General features: G+C 40.4%; 1 protein-coding gene across 8 annotated transcripts in view; it reads right to left on the reverse strand.

Annotated features, from left to right (window-relative positions):
* The window catches only part of tjp1a (tight junction protein 1a), an 88,379-nt gene extending 72,670 nt beyond the window's left edge, over positions 1-15,709 (reverse strand). For 2 of the 8 annotated variants that reach the window (XM_017441747.3, XM_017441698.3), the window contains exons 1-2: positions 15,584-15,708; positions 3,720-3,933 (exon numbers count right to left, since the gene is read on the reverse strand). In XM_017441747.3, coding sequence (XP_017297236.1) covers positions 3,720-3,933; positions 15,584-15,675 — 306 coding nt within the window. In that variant the 5' untranslated portion in view covers positions 15,676-15,708. Of the gene's footprint in view, positions 1-3,719; positions 3,934-15,583 lie in introns of all 8 variants that reach the window. The other 6 variants (XM_017441706.3, XM_017441716.3, XM_017441764.3 and 3 more) reach the window with 4 other exon arrangements.
* Positions 15,710-19,247: the final 3,538 nt, after the last annotated feature.

A 19,247-nucleotide genomic window follows, 5' to 3' on the forward strand; every position in this document is an offset into this window, starting at 1 on the left:
AACTACAAGCGAAAGAAAGCAAATCCTGGTTTCCATCTTTTATGTATGCTTCAGACTTGCACCTGTGGGCATGTTGTGATGGTTGGCAGCAGCTGATGCGTTTGTGGAACCTGCCCTGAGCCGTTGATCCTGATGCACAGAGTGAGGAGTCGCTAAGACAAAAAGGATCCCGAAGCCTTGTTTTTAGCCTGCATCTATAGCTTTGATGGAAACCAAGACAAGCAATTATAAGTCTCCATTTGAAAATTTTGATCTCAGCTGAACAGTGTATGAAAAAAAAAAAACCCACTGAATATAAACTGAGATATAATGTTCCTATGAAATGTTTCTGCTCGTGTGGAGAAATAATCAGAAGACTGAATGAAAGGAGGTCTACTTTGTGACCACATCTTCAACAACTATCCTTGCTGATAGGTGACCTTTAAAGACAAATTTTTGAGGTATTTTTACTCCAAACCTGCACTAATACCTGAAATACTTTCTGTAACATCAGTCATTCTTTGTCACTTTAGGAATTGCAGAGCTTGAATCATAACTGTGAGGAGCTGCAGAAACTGTAAGAAAGGGGTTTTTTGCTTATTCAAGTCTGAAATACCAAAAACCTATTTTGCTTTTTATGCAGGAAAAAGAATTCTTTAAATCTATGTTGAATGAACAATCACACTGTGCAAGCTTGAAAACCACATTTTTTTTCTGTCTGTTAGGTGATTTATGAAACTTCTGAGATGATGCAGCAAGCGTTAAATGTCTTTTCTTTTAGCTATTTATCCCAGGAAGCAGTGGACAGCTTTGAATGAAACTTGGACAAACATATCCACATGTCATCGACTTTGCAGTCGCCCCAACTGAAGATGGCCACCGCAGCTAATTAACATTCGCCAACATAAAAATGGCTACAACTCAGTCAGTTTTACAAAAACTGAGTTACGATTTGGTGTGGTGGTAGCTGTATGAGAACACGTTTGCCCCAAAACAGCCAACATTTTATTTTTTAACATAAAAGGAAGATCTTTGTTTGAAGTTCAGGCATGAAAGGCGAAGGGTGATATGCATTCCTTCAAGGAATGCTAGGCCTTTAATTTTGGTACAGTTTTGGCTCTTCAGCACTTCATCCGTGAATTTTCAGCCTATTTATTTCTCCAAGTTTTGCTGGAGTTTGGAAAGCCCATCATCTGTTTAACGAACCGTTCTCCATGAGAGCCGTAAGTTTTTCCTCCTGCAGATGACATGAAAGTGAAGTCACGTCTAACTTTGTTCACCGTCTGCCTTTAAATGTTCAGAACAACCCGTCTGCTCTTACTTCCGTCGTGTCTTGAAGATACAAAGAATAAAAAAATAAAAAAAAGTCAGATTTAGGACAAACATCTTACAGCCAAATATTATCCATCAGAAAGCTCAGGTTGTTCTAAAAAAGTTTAGGAGATATTTTTGCTTCTGTGTCAGAATCAGAAGCTGACAGGAAACTTCATGCCAGCAGTCAATCAAAATGCCAAACTCAGTGTGTGTGTGTGTCTGTTGCTGTGTCATCTCAGAGCACGACGCTGACTGTCTCCCCCCGCCCTGTGACTTCCTCTGCCCACCTTCAACCCCTCCGTCACAATCAATAATGGATTAACTTGTGTGAACTGCAAACGTCCCCTTACTTAAACATGGCCGACTGGCTGGTTGATGTGCAGGAGAGGGAACAAATAATGACTCCGTACACAGACTCACCACTCTCAATTAAGGTCATCTAATATACACAAGCCCCATAATGAGCAGACTCAAACTGCACACACACACACACACAGCGTGGAGAGGAAGGTCGGGGGCGGATGAGGAGACATCACACTGTGAACATTTATTAGAGGAGACATCTGGGGTCGAGACATAAAGAAAGTGGAAGGAGGGTAGAGACATTCAGCAGAGAGAGAACTATTTATCTGTTTGGTGACATGAAATACAGCCATGCCCAGCACCCATTAGTAGCAGATTGGCATGCTTTTACATCACAAACTGCTGGTTGCTTTCCCAAACATCCCACAGCCAACATTAATCACACACACACGCATGTGCACAAAACGATACACACACACACACAAAGTGTGCAAAGTATGCACGAGTTAACCGCAGAGCTAAACAGTTCTGAGCTCAGCGGACAATCCCCGAGTCAGGAAGCATGTTCAGATTCAAGCAGCTTACCTAATCATTTATCAGATTAATACTTTTCATGAGAATAAACGAGTCATAGAGAGAGACTCATGAAATGTGTTAAACTGGACTCATCTGAAAACCAGAGAAAGGTTACATAATCAAAGGTTCGCCCATGGGAATGCATGCAAAACGTATTAAATGTTAAATATAAATGAAACTATTAAAAAAAAGGAGAACTTAAAGAGCACAAACCTCCACCAAGGCAAAAACTAGGATCTGCATCATGATCTGGATCGCCACCAAAAATGAATCATTTTTTTAATTGAAATTAATTGTTTTTTGTGACAATTCCTGAAAATTTCATCCAAGTTTTTAAATAATCTTCCTAACAGACAAACAAACAAACAACAGTAGTGAAAACATAACCTCCTTGGCGGAGGTAAAAACCAGTTTGACTTCTTGGACACTCAGTCTGGACTTAATCCACAGTAAGTCTAATTAAATTAAAGAGGCAGCATTTCTTGAAGGAATGCATATCACCCTCCACCTTTCAGTTTTAAACTAAGATCATCTTCTGATCTTCTGATATAAACGTTTTGATCAAACCTTGTAAAATAAAATTATCTGCAATCTTTTTTGATATCTTGTGTATTTTTTTATATCTGCTTGGTGTTTGTGTTGTAAATGAGTCCCAGCTATGGCACATTTTAGCTCAGTATCTTTAAAATTAAATCATTTACAGCCTTTCTGTGTCGGCTAAGGCTAATTAGCTGCGGTGGCCATCTTGAACTGGGTGAACACCAAAGGGTAATCAGTTTTAGATGTACAGTCAGTGATTACGTTCTGACAGTTTCCGTAAAATCAGTTCGGTGGTACAGGGTTGAATTTAAAAGTCAATGCTGAGGTTTTTGGCTAACGGGTCACGCAGTGTGTTGCAGCTGAACCAATTTCAGCTTAATATCCGTAAATCGGGTTGAATTATAGCTTCTTTTGTGTTTTCTTAGGTCAGATGGCTGTGGTGGCCATCTTGAAAGGGGCTGAATCCAAAAGTTAATTAATCACAGATGTCAACAGAAGGATTACTTTCTGAAAGTTTCATTAAAATCCATTTGATGATTCATGAGATATTTTGCTAACAATACACACAGACACAAAGCCTTCGTCTTTGGCGACGGGGGAAAATAATATAATCATAGCTCATATTTATTGTTTGACTATTAAACATTATTGCCACAAAAACAAATTGGGAAAAAAAAAACACAATAGAGTGTGTCTCAAGTCATTTTCCTGGAATATTTTTTTTGTCTTTGAAAGCTCTTGAAGAAGAAATAAACTCCTAATTTCAATCGTTCCAATATTTCTCAGAAAAGATGCATTTATTTGTTGAATTCATCTGCTCAACTCAAAGCTTTTATAGTGTTCTTCAACACAAAAATCTAAGTTTTTAAATAATTTTCACACTGATATTTAAAGCAACACATTTAATAAAAATCTGACTAATAACAGTGTAATAATTATCAGATCTTTTGTTTTATGTGAATGTGATCATTTCCTGTGGAAGTGTAAACACTGTGAACGAGGCTTACATTGGAGTCGAGCAGGTCGAGGCTGTCCAGGCTCTTGCTCCGATGCATTCGACCTTTGATGCGACGCAGGGAAGGTTTACCTTGGCTCATAGGCAACGAGAGGGTGGAGGTGGCAGGCAAAGCTGTAGCACCGGCGCCACCGGTAGCACCAACACTCCCGTCCGAACAGCCGGGAGCATCTGTGGGGGACGTGTCTCCATCTGACGGGGTCACCCTGCGACGGGGAGCAACACAAAAGTGACTTAAACGACAAAAGAGGTGGGAAAACGCGAGGCTTGACGAGGAAAACGGAAACATCTGGCCGCGAGGATTCGCCAAAACGCTGAAGCCATAAATTATTCAGTTTTGTGCTTAAAAAAAATATGATAAAAAGCTGTCACAGAAGTTCTCATTGTCCCATCTTTTTACGACAACAGAAGAAAATGAGAAATATAATTTCAAAAGAACACGCTACAGGTATCTCTGCTTTAACTGGTGGGTTATGAGCGGCACCCAAACATTTAAAGCACATAATTAAAACTCTAGAGGAACTCCAGAGTATTGCCCCGTTAATTGACAGAACCACATCCATTACAGTAAAGTAAAAAATGATTTCTCCAAATAACAATGCATCTTACATGCACGGCTTGCAGGCATGGCTGCCTGTTTGAGGAAAATCATGACAAAGCCTGAGGGATTAAAGTAACATGAGGGTTTTTTTCCTCGCCATCTTTACTTTTTAAAGGGCATCTTCTCCTGTTGGCTGCAGCGGCATCCAAGAAAGTGTGAATAATTGGGCTGAATGTCAGCGGGTAGCCTGCAGATGGGGACGAGGTATGGAGCATCCTTTTCCCACAATAAAGCAGCTTTGCTTCTTACATGCATGAATTTCCTAGAGAGAGTAACCTGTGGACCGGGACTGCAAAGTCAGTCATGTATTCCTTTATTTTTTTTATTTTGGGGCAAACACGTTCAGTGGGAAGAAGGAAGACAAAAAGTTTAATTTGGAAGAAGAGGAAGCTAATTTTGCAGCAAACGGGAAATCTAAGCAGTTATTTGCGGCTTTGGGGTGTGCACAATCCCAATTTATTTTAAATGTATTTTTTTAAATAATGTCTTAAAATGTGAATAAGTCCAAATGAAACAGTTGTTTTTAGGTTACATAACAAGAAACATGTTCTGAGATGCACAACAACTGTATTTGTAGCCAGCTGAAGCTAAACCAATTATTCAGATTCAAGCTTTTTTTTTAATCTGATGATGATAAATTCTATTATTTAATTATTCCTAATGGGTTAACAGAATAAAGTAGTCTTTAGGTATAAAAAAAAAATATGGATTTTGCTTTCTCATTTTAATATTCCTTAGATGTGTTGTTGAATAAGGAGGACATTTCACACATTTTTCTTGTTTTACTGATAAAACTACATTGAGAAGAGAAACGGCAGATTAATTAGCAACAATTAGCTGGTTCAAGCCCTATAACGGTCTCGCTTCTTGAATGTAATCATAGTTCATGGCTCTTGTGAAAAAAAAAAGATGTGTATCATAATGTCTAATGACAAGTCATCAATCAAGAGCTGGAGCGAAAAATTAGACATGTCTGAACTGACAGCACATGACAGCCTGAAGGAAAATAAATCAGTAAATAAAACTACTGATAGCTTGTCACTCTCTCCAGGCAGGAAACACATCCAGAGGTTTCTGTTATTCCATATGTAGCAGATTTTTCTATATATAGAAAGGCCTGTCTTCCAGAAGCTGGACGTGTGACACAATATGTTATATTTATAAAAGCACACAAAAAGCACGCACACACATGCAGTTCAACCCAGAAACTTAACCCCACATACATCCTTTTTATTATCACCTGCCACCATAAGAGGTTGGTGATCATGTAATTGCCTTTGTCTCTGTGTTAGTAAAATATAATTGATCTACTGGATGGGATTTAATGAACCTCTAAGAAAATAATCATTAAGTGAACATACATCTGCAATTAACTTCTGTAGTCAACTCTATTCAAAATGGCTGCCACACCTTATCAACCTTAGAAATTATTATTATTTACAGATATCGAGCTATAATTTGGTGTGGTAGTAGCTGAGAGTCCAACAGATTGTAGATTTTTGTTTAAATCTTCGGCATGCAAGGCGGCGGGTGATTTCCATTCCTTGAAGGGATGCTAGTTCCATTAGTTAACACTTTATAATGTAAGTTTCAGTTGAAAGTTTTACTATAATTAAAAAGCAAAGTACACAGCAACATGGAAACATAACCCTGATGGCAGATGTCTTTACTGGTAAAATAAAAGTTTGCTGCTTTTTGTGTCAAAGTCCATAAAAACCACCTCAGACTTCGTATTTTAAACAAAAGCTGATCTGAACTGGTATCTTTCCTGTCGACTTCCTACTACAGGTTTGTCAAATATTTATGTTATCTCAATGTCACAGGGCCTTATACTTTTGAGTGTTTTTTGTCTTATAATACAATTTTGGTCCTAATTGCAGCTGATCCTTTGATCCTGAATCGTCCCGACATCGACGGGAAGCACTTCCCATCTCTGTCAATATCCACTGCCTTACGGCTTTCATGTCCTGTTAGGGGTGTGGGTTTCAAAATGCGTTTATTGATAAAAGATTTAATAAAAGCAATGGAAAGACTTTTTTTAGTTTACAACATCACAGTAAGCCGGTGGCACGTCGGGCTCTACTTACGGTTTATTTAAAGAACCCACAACAGAAGCATTTACAGGAACTACTGATACTTTGGACGTGTGTTAGAAACGCTTTGTATACTTTAATGTTAAAAATAAATTCTTATTTTCTGATAGGGATAGTCTTTACCATAAATTAAACTATTTAGATCATCTATGAATAATAATTACCAATAAAAACTGTTTCTGTTAATCTTTAGCATATTTTTCAACAAATTTATTATTTTGTCTCTTAATTTGCTTTACAATCTGTTATCCACATTGTTTTAATATAGTTTAAAAGTTCCCACACACAAATGCATGCCCTGTTTCAGTTACTCGCCAGAAGTGCAATGGTAATATGTATTTATTGCCTTTTCACTCCCCGTCCTCTACGGTGACCTGCAGCTGCTGCGTCTGTGTGTACACCAGCAGCCAGGACAGGCGGTACGACTTTGGAGGAGTCTGGTTTCTCTCTGTCACTGGTGCTTTAACAGGGAGACTTCGTTCACACAATCAGCAGCAGTTTCTGAAGCTGACGCTGTTTCCAACCAAGAGGACTGATGGAGCGTGTCTCTGCAGACAGGCGGACGATCAAGCAAAGCTTACATGTCAGTGTCGCGTGTTCAAAACAGGAATTCAACACTTATTCGGAACAAACACCAAAACTCCAAGTGCCCAAGTGATCAACTAAGTGTGCATGGAAGTCAAGCCGACCCTGGCTAAAGCCAGTTACTCACTGGGCTGTGGCTGTTGGAGACTAATTGGAAGCTCAAAACTGGGAGAAAAAAGGTGAATTTTCAGTTGTAGTCTCACTGAATTTTGCATGTTAGCGACCAGAGAGCCGTGCACGGCTGGCAAAACTGTATTCTAGGCCAAGCGCCGTATTTCTCGGCCCACGTTGTTCACGCCTGCTGGCCTTTTAGCAGCAACGTGCTTGCCCTTTACGACAATAGCCCTGAAACGATGGAGTGACGTCCAGGACCCCTGAGAGTAACCCGACTGCAAGTGGGCTCGACATCACACCCGACTCGGTTCTGCTAACATCTGGCAGAGCCACTCCAGGACACAGTGATTGGACAAAAATTAGTGAGGCCAAAAAGCAAAAGTCAGTGCTAGGAAAGCCTGTGGACCTAAAAACTGACACACAAACCAAACCATAATTTCTGTGTGTACCCCTAATATTAGTAACTAACAGCAGGATGGTCAAATAAAAAAAATTCTCTTAAGTTTGAATTTTCTGGTTCATATTAAAATTCCTCAAAACACCAGAAGTATGACTTCTCACTTGCTGCCAGCCCATGAATGATTTATCATCAGCGATGCTGCTGGATTTCTGAAGGATATATTGAGCCACGAGAGGAAAAGACACGGCCTGCCCGTCGCTGCAGACAGGCGTTAGTTTCACTCTTCACAGCTTCCTGAGAACCAAGGAAAAACCCAGAAACGAGCTAGAGTGCACTCACAAAGGGTGCGCCCAAAGTGACCCGTTCAGCACGAACAACAGACAATGCCTGCGTTTTACAGCCCCCCCAAAAACAGAAGAAACAAGATACATTAGGAACAAACTGCAATACGTCAGAGGTGAAACTCATGAATATTTCATGAGACAACAGCCCAAAATAGAGAATCTCACCCTGTCGTGCAATAAGAGATCTCTGGCAAAGTTTTATTTATCAACTCGGCTCAGAAAAACCTCAAAAGCCTCATTGCCTTGTAGGCATCAGATGTCAAAATAATTTATTAATTTGCATTTATTACAAAAGCCTTCTCAATTTTCAGTGAATAAACATCTATGAACAACAGGGCTTCTGGCCTGAGATAAAACATCAAATTAAAATCAAGTTAATTAATTTTGATTACAGAAACTGCAGCCGGTTTTAGAGCTTTCATAAAGTTATCGGAAACTGGAGAATAGAAGCAAAAGCCGGTGCTACAAAAACTGGTGTTTTTGTCTTTACGAAGAGGGAGAGGTGGTTGAAAATGAGCTGAAAAACAGGAGAGAAACTCTAACACAAAGAGACAAAGGACAGAAAGACGTTGTCAGTGTGCAGAACAGAGGTCACTAAGACTGCTTCGTAATGCCTGACTGTTCAGCTTGAAGAGATGGCCACGGCCTCCTCCTACTTAAGGGGACAAGTGGTGACAAGACGCATATTCATGACACATCTAACTTTACCCAGATAACTGCGCTGACCATGTCTAACAAAAGAAAGAAAACAAATGACTAACAGGCAGCGCGGCTAAAAACATCCTTGGGAAAGTTTGAGAAGAAGGAAAACAAAGAAAACATTTCAGATGCTGGTGTTTGTCGGCTCTCTGAAAAGTCACCTGTGGATCTGAAGGCGGACCTGAAGAACTTCAGGACTCTGATTGGGCCAGACAGACCTGACAGATGGACAGACCAGATTAGGCATACAGACGTGCACGAAACAACGGTCGCATCCCAAGTGTTGTCTGACCCCTGCGGAGTGAAGGGTGACAGGAAGGTCAACGGAAAACAAACACACCACGCATCTCAAAACAAGTCAAATATACACGAGTGTGCAAAAAACCTGCAGTGAAAACGACTAAATGTGTGTTTGATGGGGCAAGAAAATGAAAACGCTGTCACATAAAAGGCTTACTAAACCACTTACCAAAGTATATTTTAAATGTTTTGAAATATTTTCTGACAAGGCTCTTTTTATTTTAGCTAAATTAATTATTAGACACAAATACAGAACTTCGTACAGTAATTTAACTATTAAAAACTGTCTAATTAACTTTCCACTTTATGTAATATTCTCACCTGTTGGTGTGGCTACAACTGACTGAAGCAGGCTAAGGTTTTCATGCATCTCTTAAAATAATCCCAAATAAATACTTGAAAAAAAACAGACAAAAGGACAGACAGAAAGGAAACGAAAAAGGATAATCAGGGAGACTAAAATAATGCATAAGAAAACAAAAAAGGGCACATAAAGAAAAATAAAAAGACAAAATGAATGAACTGGGAGACCAAAAAGACATAAGGAGACATAATAAGGGTTTAATTAACTTCTGCAAAACCTTAAGCAACTTTTTACACATTTAGATTTTGTCCTCTTCCAGTTTGAAATAAAGGCCTGTAGTAAAATGGGCAAATAAAACTATTAAACTTTTCAGTCCCTTATATATACCTTCTATTCTCTTTTAGTATAAACTTGGTTCAACAAAACAACAAAAAAAAAAGTGTCAGTTCTGCAACGCTGCAAACTGTGACAGCTGATAGACAGATTTAAAAAAAGTGCCAAACAGAAGAAAAGGGATTTCTGTCAGACAGAAGTGGACCCCCTCTGCGTCCTTCTGTTTGTGGGACGGCACTGATGGAGCCAACGTCGTCAGCCTCCTTTGAGCCGTCGTGACAGTCGAGAGCCACCAGAGGCCGAGGACGAGTGACTCACAGAGTTCAGAGTCCGACTTTGGATCGGGACGCCGAGAGTCCGATAGACTTCTGTTCTCGTCATTGTCTGGAAGAGGTTATTTAGGCAGCTACTACACAACCGCTGTGGCAAACTAAACATCAAACTGAAACAGAACAAAAGTACTTTGAAAAACAAGCTGGTTCACTTGAACCGAGTCCTAACAACGGCAATGAGATGTATCTGGATGGATAGATCAGTAGAGATATGGCAAAGATTTGGGGGATAACCAACAGAAAAAAGTACAAATATACTTAAACGGCAACATTAATTTAGCACATTAGCATTTTGTCATAAAATATCTGCTCAGAAAAGAAGTGGAAACTGTAATGAGCTTTTTTATGATTAGTTTTAGAAAAGTTTTCTAGGATATCAAGAAATGAATAGTTCTGCCGTTCAGCACAACAGCTGAAGTTTCTCTCAGCAACTATCTGAACATAAAAGTTTTCACCTAAAAGGCCGAACACAGATGCTCGAATGAAAGTCCATTAATGAACACAAACAACACAAAAAACCCACAGGATGCTCGAGAGTGGGAGGGGGGGGGGTAAGAGTTGAGCCACAAGTCAATAAACCCTGTGTAATCTGTTCTCTTTAGTGGCATAAACCATCTGAGAGGAGATTACAGCCGTTCTGCCAAAGTTAGAACATGCAAGTTCCCAACGGACAGAACCACAGAACACCGACATGCCTGCATCTTCACACAAACTCTACAAATGGTGGAGTAACAGCAGTGTTTCCCAAGGGGGATACGAAAGGTTTTAGGGACAAAATGTCTGTTCTCTGAGAAATGCAGGTTGTTGTGAATGAACCCGCCCAGGAGTGGAACTGGAGAGGAGAGGATCCGACAGGAGTGACTGGATGAGTGGAGTTCTGCTACAGAGAGGAGAAGGAGGCGCAGTGGCTGCTGCTGCTGCTGCTGCTGCTGCTGCTGCTGCTGCTGCGTTTGTGGTTGAGTTTATTGGGGGGGAGGCGAGACGCTGACTTAATGCATCATTAAGCAGGTGGACTAAGAACACCAAGCAAAGCTGTTGTGGAGCGGAGCAGAGTGGACATCTGGTCCACAACACAGGACAACACACCCACGCCTTAGGAAGAACCGCAACCAGTCTCAGAATTAGGGCCACTTATTATTTGAGGATGATCTCCAGCTGATTAAACAGCAGCTTTTATATCAGTGCTTTTGTGTTCTTGATGCTATGAAGAGATTTTATATTTCAGTTGTTCTGAAATAACATTTTGAAAGTTGAAGACGGCTTTTTGCTCATCATAAAAAAGATGAAAACAGAAATCAGATTATGTTGAGGCGAAGGTTTAGAATACCTGACGTGGGGTTTTATGGATAAAATACTACCTGTGGCAGAAAGTTCTTGAAATGTTTGGGGGAAATATTGTTTAATTCTGTGCAGATTGACAAGCTAAAGGCTAGTCAGAGCAGAGCCAGGACCAAAATGCCATCTACCGTCTTCAGACAACTCCAGTCTGAAAAGATTCAGTGGTTTCTGCAAACACTGTGTTTTACAAACCTTTACATGAGCACCGATTTCACATTGATGTTTAATTTTGGTTTTTTTTTTGGAAGCGCAAGAACTGGAACTTATCCTTTATTTTACCAGGAAGGTCAAGATGGCCGCATAAATACAGAAAGATACAACTTATTATAAAAACACAGAATGAATAAAAATTAATCGTGTGTTAAACCATGAAATATATAAGGAATAAAACTAACAAACTTTTTTTAGGATGGCAGCCTTCCACTTTTAGCATTCAGACTAGCCTTTAGCTCATCAATCCTGTCAAAATGAAACTATCTCTCCAAAGGGAGAGCTATCTACAACAGTTAGGATATTAATCGTTCACAACTATTCCAGATAACCCTACTTTAAAGTATCTAAACTAGCCTTTGAAGGTTGTAACAGATTTAAAAATAAGTATCGATAATCTTTGCGAGCGCTTCATCAGTCATGTATAAAAAGAAAAGCAGGGTACATTTGAGCTGGATTTGTATGGCAACATAAACGTCAGCATTATTTTGTGATTGTTTTTATGAGTTGTCAGCGCAGTTAGCTGCTTCTTAAACATAATGAGCATATGGATGCAGATTTTTAATCAAAGGGTTTGAGTGTTTGGGGAGATTAAACACCATCTGGTGAACAATCACCGCCTCATCTGTGCTCCTAATGTCTCTGTCTGTTCTGTCCCATTGTTTTTGGGAAACTGCGATGTAACGGCTTTAAAAAAAAGAGTGTAGGAAAACTGGAATATCACAGTCTGGCAGCTGATTTAAGGTTTGCTGGAGATAAACAGTCTCTGCGCTCAGAAACAGCACGCAGGATCCTAAAATCATGGTGGGTAAACAACAAAATTATGCAAATTCGACACGACATGACTCTCCATCAGCCCTGTCTCCCGAGTATTTGAGTTACTGATCCAGGACTCGGAATAAATACGAGGAATGGCATGTGGGTGAGCGCGAAGAGAGAGGAGCGAGGAGAGATTCCTCGAAGCACCCACCGCAGATACACGCTGGCTCGGCTTCTCAGCGTTAAAGTGGCTGTCAGAGGCAATACAGTAATCCTGTTTTAATGGCCTTGTCCCTTCCCCCACCGTGATGTGATGGCCCCAGACATACCACTGCGCCTCTGCGAAGGGAGAAGTGTCAAAAGCAAAGCACCACTGTGACACATGCAACGTACTTGACAGCAGTCACACGAGCTAAGAGGAGAGGAGCTATCGTGTTCGTGGGTGAGATTATTTCTGACTGAGTCAAACTTATAAAAATCATTTGCTTCAGAAGTTATGATAAACCTCCAGGACGCCAACTGGATCTGACATGAAGTCTCCCTTTGCAGCTTTGTTTTGCAAGAAGTGAAACCAAAGAGTTTAAAGAGTGACAGGATGTTTTTCCCTTGCTTTCTTTCTGGGATGGCCTCGTTGCGAGGTTAACATGCACGCTCCATCCAGAAAGTGCAAAATGAAAAGCAAAGATCCTGCTGGGCTTGGAGTATTTCAGATAAACTTTGCAATTATAATTTACATGAGCAAAAAGCAGTTGGATAATTACTCAGGCTGGTTGTTTTCCAACACAGTCGCAATTAGAAAAGTCATTAGCTTCTTGTCGTTTCTCTAACTCACACACGGGAAAGTATGGCTAAAAGTGACCTTTGGACAATCTCCATCCAGTCCTCAGGTAGTTCATGTAAAAACAAAACAATTTACAATAAATCAATACAAATACAGCAATGTAATAATGAAGCTTGAGGTGTAAGTAAAACATTTTAGGTGCCTAAATCCAAAGTTTGTGACCAAAACTAAAAGCTTACAGTTCTGTTTCCAGTGTTAATGAGGTCAGTGAGGATGGATGCTCCTTCAGAAGAGGGAAAACTGCTTCTTCTGTCCAATAGGTGACCACCTACAGGATGTACGCTAAGTCTATCAGTCAAGATTCATAAAAGCCATTTAGGAGCATGTATGCTCTACACTTTTGTTTATCTGAAAAGGAAGAAAATCAAACCAAACACAAAAGCCTAAAAGACATTTTCTCCCCCAGTTCAATTAGTGGCCCTTCGATTGGTTTAACTTAGTCCCTTTGGCCCTCTGGTGACAAAATGTTGCTCAACCTGCTCTAATTTGTGCCTCCTGATATTGACTCTGTTTTGTTGTTCAAGCCGTCCGTTAAATGGAAATCAATCTCAGCACATCTGGGCTGATGTTTCATCTCTTCAAAAGCACCCAGAGGAGAGAGCCGAGTGCGGAGGAGGACTGAACAGGAACACATAAGTCAAGATGCTCGGGCGTATCTTTTAACAAAGTCGGTTTTTGGCACCGGTGACCCATAAATAAGATAAGAAATAAGATAAAATTAAAATTTAAAAGCATTTACAAATAATAACAATAATAATTTTCAGCTGCAGCTTTTCAGAATTTAAATGTGTTAAGAGTTTTTGGCAGGTTAGTGTAACAAACAGTATTCTCTCGGGATCTGTCATGCAATCAAGTTATTACAAACTTTTTTTAATTTAAAAATATTTAAAATGTTGTATGTAATGCATGTCAAATGTATGTGCAAAACTGGAGCATATAAGGATGTCTAGAAAACATACTGATATTATATTGAAACGTCGGTCGGTTTTCTTGTTTTCTATAAGGTTTAAAAGGATTCCTGTTTTAATTTTGTTATCTCTAATATCGGTGATGATCCTGACAAATATGGCAGCTTTTACGCTTGAGTAATGAAGGAACTGTCACGTTTCGCATGTGTCCCCTGCCTTCTAAAGATATCTTTAAAAATCTATTTTTACAGCATTCTTTGAAAAAGCCTTTCATTTTTGTCCTTTCACAACAAAGTTTTAACCTCATATCATTTTCTAATAAATGATGGGAGTCGTAGACATTTTGGTCAAACTTTGAAAATAACATTAAGCGCAGTGATGAGGTGTCATGCTCAGAGTTTGTGGTTTGAATAACTCAGTTTCATCAATCATACACCTTCGCCTTTCGGCGGTGCGCAATAAAAAGTACTTGTGTTACTTATTAAATAACTGAAAAATAATTACCCGACACAATTATGGAAATCTCAGAAGTCACAGCTTCAGATGCCTTTATGAGGGCTATCCAGACCTTCTATGATATACAATTTTTATCAAATCTTCCAACTGAAATCAACAGAAGTAGAAAATGTTTGATCATTTTGACTTAAAATGTGGTTTAAATGAAGACACCATGATCTAAACTGTTGAGAGAATGACTGAGAAACAACTAGAAAGCTGTGGATCCAGACAGAAAATAAAAGAAACAATAGATAAAACGTAGAAAAGAGAAGGAAACCAGATCAGCCTATGCGGTTTGTGGATATATTTAGATGCAGGATGAAGCATGTCGACGGATAAATAAAAGAGTGACAGGGCTGAAACGTAACAATGAAAACACACACACATACACACAGAGACAGAAGCAGCCAATGAGAGCCGGCCGCTTGCTTCTCACACACACACACACACACACACACACAAACACAACTGTGAAAAAGACCAGGTGGCAAACAGAAAATAAGAGCTAAAATCAGCCGACGTTTCTGTATTTCATCAAGTGACTTCACCGTAAAACATCAAAATTAAAGGCACTCATTGCAAAGTCAAGAACCTTTATCAGCCCAATTTTATTTCTCATATGGATGGTTAATGTGACCAGATTCCAGCTCCCACATGGCTTTGTTTACCTACAGAATAGGTCAAACTTAGCCATCTGCAGCACAAGTTTTGTGAAAGCCATGCGTGTTTGAATGCCAAGCCCTGTTTGGTCCTGGATGTTTCTTCTTGACAGCTGTCTGCCTCCATCTTTCTCTTTTCCTTCTCATTTAGCAGCAGATTCATTCTGATATTTCCACCTAAACGTCTTCCCTGAGATTCTGCACTTGTCCGACTCCACCATATCTGTTCACCTGCGCAGCCACTCAAGCTTCCACTTTTGGTGAAGCGCTTTGTTTACATTTAGCGTGGACCCGCATTTCAGAACCGCGCATCCCTACAACCCAACACTTTCAAAGCGCACCACCGGACGTGGCTCAGGATGACACTGTTTTTGTTTGGGTTCGTACTTTGCAAAGAGTGGCTTTAAATGTAGGAAGTAAAAAAACGAGGGCTGTGAGGAAGAAGAGACGGAGGCGTCCACTTCCGTCAACAGCGGCTTTAATAGCAGAGGACACGGAGTTCAATTTTAAAGGCACTTTCTCCACCTTTCCTACTCACCACAGCTGTCTCTTGGCGGGGAGGCAGTCTTTGTTGGATGCTGTCACACCCATGGCCATCTGCATCACCGTGATGTATTTCTGGTACTTCATGTCGTCCTCCTCCTCCTCCTCCTGCTGCCGACTTGTGCCGCTTCTTCTAGGAGTCGGCGCGCCACGGAGGCAGCACAGGTGAGCGCGCGTCCAGCCGTCTGCCGCTCTCCGCACGCGTCTCCGGCACCGAAAACGCCATTTTTCACGCCGGGAGGTCCGCTGACAGGAGGGGGAGAAACGTTCCCAGAGGAGCTCAACGAGAGGCAGGTACCGCGCCGCCGCGACTCATGTCGGCGCTGACTCCCTAATCTCATTTAGAGCTCAGAATAGATTGGCTAATCCATTCAGTTTCAGTCAGGACCGGGTCACTGCTGTGGGTCGTCTGGCAGCGGACACTTTTCTCTTTTTTTCCCCTCTCTCTCTCGCTCTCTCGCACACAGTTGTTCAACTCCTGTTTGTGCGTGGATAGTCGGAGGAAGCGGCAAACAAACAGGGAGAGAAACTGGATGCAGGAGCGACAGACCCAAACGTCTGCCAGGGAAGGAAGAGGATGTTCAACGGGGAGGGAGAGAGGAGGGGAGTGACTGAGGAGGAGGAGGAAAGAGGAAGATGTGTGATGGCTTAACAAGGGGAACCCTACTGTTGCTGCTCTGGAAAATAAACAAACTGGTATCTATGAGGCACAGGGCTGGATCTTCTCTTTTAAGCAAACTGGAGGTCAAAGGTGAGCATTGGGTCCACCTGTTCAGTTGCTTGTTAACGCAAACAGCTAATCAGCCAATCACAGGGCAGGGAAGAGGACTTGCTGAAGTTCAAAACAAGCATCAAAACGGGAAAGAGAGGAGATCCAAGTGACTTTGAACGTGGCACGGTTGTCGGTCTGAGTATTTCAGAAACTGCTCATAGTGGGATTTTCACGCACAACCGTCTGGGTTTGCAGAGGATAGTCTGAACAAGAGAAGATGTCCAGTGAGTGGCAGCTGTATGGGGGGAAAACGCCTCACTGGCTCCAGGTGATAGGAAGACAAAAGCAGCTCAAACTACCACTTGTTACAACCAGTGTATGCAGAATGTAATCTCTGAACAAGCAACAGTCCAACCTTGAAGCAGAAGACCACACCGGGTACCAATCCTATCAGGAACTCACCAACACTGGACAATAAGAGATTGGAAAAAAACATTGCCTCATCTGAGGAGTCTCTGTAAACCCTAAAGATGGTTGTGTGAGAAAATCCCAACAGATGAACAACTTCTGAAATACTCAGACTGGCCCATACGGCACCAACAACCACTCCACGATCAAAGTCACTTAAATCTCTTTCTTACCCGTTCAGATGCTCGGCTCGAACTGCAGCAAGTCATCTAGAGCAGAGGGGTAGGCAAACCTGGTCCTGGAGAGCCACCATCCTGTATGTTTTACTTGTTTCTCTGTTCCAACACACCTGATTTGAGTCAGTGTGTCATTAACAGGCTTCTGCAGGAACATGAAGAGATGATTTAACCACTGAATCAGGTGTGTTGGAGCAGGGAAACAAATAAAACATGCAGGATGGTGGCTCTCCAGGACCAGGGTTGACTACCCCTGATCTAGAGGCTTAAATTCACTGAGTTGCTGCCTGATTAGTTATGTGTTAACACGCAGTTGAACAGGTGGACCTAATAAAGTTGTGTAGGATGAGAGAAGAAAGCTGGATTTATCAGAGAATCCTGGTTCAACTGGTTTCACAAACACTAAACCAGGCTAAAGAGGAGCAACTATCCTAAATGATCTTAACGACCACAGTGACGGATGTCTGCAACATCTGTATGAGCAGCACTTTTTATTTAACTTCATTAGGTGTTACTGTCACTGTGTTAGATAACTTTCTCACTGATTGGACAATAACACTTTACTCCAGGATTAATTAAACTTGGCTGTTTGCCTATGGAAACAGACTGAATGCACAAAATAAAGAGAACGTGTCATTGCTTCTGTGAAACCAAATTAAGGATATTTTAGGCCAGCGGAAGTCTAGTTTAATCCCCTCTCTGGGTTAAATGAAGGAGCCCCCTGGACCCTGAAGTACGCAAACAGGAACTGAACACAGGTAAATTAGAAGAAAAAGTTAAGAAAAATCCACAAAACTTGAGATTATTTTAAAATCTGCTCACTTATAAAAACACGACCGCAACAAATTCTGCTATGGAAAAATGTGTTAACTCTATAGCTCCTTTATTAGTATTTAGATTCTCAGAACAGCTTTTATTATGATGACCAGTTAAATACTTCTGCAAACTTTCACTCACATGAACTTGATTCATTTTTCTTTTACCATAGTTGAATTTGTTAGTAATTAATGCAGCTTTTTGTGTAAACCTTAAGACAGGTAATATGATTCAACTTTTATACTCGTCGTTGTGATTTGAGTTGATCGAATTCAATTTCAAATAAAGTTTTGTCGCTTCTATCTTTCACTTGTTGTGTCGCCTCCAGCTTTTACTGTGAAGCTTTTTCATTTAGTTTTAAACTGCAGGTGCAGCAGTGTTGACATTAGAAAGACAAAGGTGTGAAAAAAATGTTTATTTCATTTTGATCAATTTAAACCTTGTGGTGATCCTTTATGTATAAAATGTATAATGTTTTTATCTTTTTCAAGTGTTATAACAACATTATGAGGGTTGCAAGTTTGAATGAACAACAAATCAGACTTGATCGATTTTGTCAAATCAGGTTATTTCACTGAAACTGAATGAAGAAGAGAAACTAATCCAACAACATCACTGAGGTAAAAACATAAACCTAAACGTGCACAATGTGTTGTTAATTATGATAAGTTAGAATCAAAATCTTAATTTCATAAAAACTGCTCATGTTTATTTGCAGCTGAGCAATATTTCACATTTTAAGATGAATAAAGAGTTCATTAAACTTGCTGCATTGGTTTATTATTACTGTATTTTTAACCTTTATAATAACTTTGTCCTTTCCGTGCACCCCGTCTCTCCCTGCGACCCCTGAGTAAATGAGAGGTTCAGGTTACTTTAACTCACCCTTTAGTGGCTGACAGTTCAGAGTTTTTATACAGATGCTAATCAATGCAGTCATTGATTCTGAGTCCGATTTCAATGCCCAGTAAACACAAGTTAGTGAGTTCTCAAGGACGTGGGGACATAAAGGCAGCTCTGTGCAGAATGTCAGCGCAGCTGCTGTGTGTGGTGGGATGTTTCTGGACTCATAACAATATTCAAACTCTTTGGGGCTGAGGTATAATATGAGTTATGGTGTACAGACAGCTCAGAGTTGAACTTTTACCCCAATTCAAGATGGCCACCACAGCTAATAGACATTACCAAACAGGAAAATGGCTACAACTTAGTTGGTTATACAGATATTGAACTAAAATTAAGCGCTTTTGTAGCACGTCAAGCAATATCTTTACTTAAAACTTTGGCATTAAGTGTTAGAGTCAACCCTGTCTTTGTTGGCACAACATTTCATGAACCATTGAAGAGACGTTAATGAAACGCTCAGAAAGCAATCACTTAATGTACATCTAACCTTTTGATTTAACCCAATTCAAGATGGCTAATTGACCATAGCCAACACAAAGTGGCTATGACCTAGTCAGGTTTACTGATATTCAGATAAATTT

This window comes from Kryptolebias marmoratus, linkage group LG15, assembly GCF_001649575.2.
Source record: "Kryptolebias marmoratus isolate JLee-2015 linkage group LG15, ASM164957v2, whole genome shotgun sequence".
Taxonomy (NCBI): domain Eukaryota; kingdom Metazoa; phylum Chordata; class Actinopteri; order Cyprinodontiformes; family Rivulidae; genus Kryptolebias; species Kryptolebias marmoratus.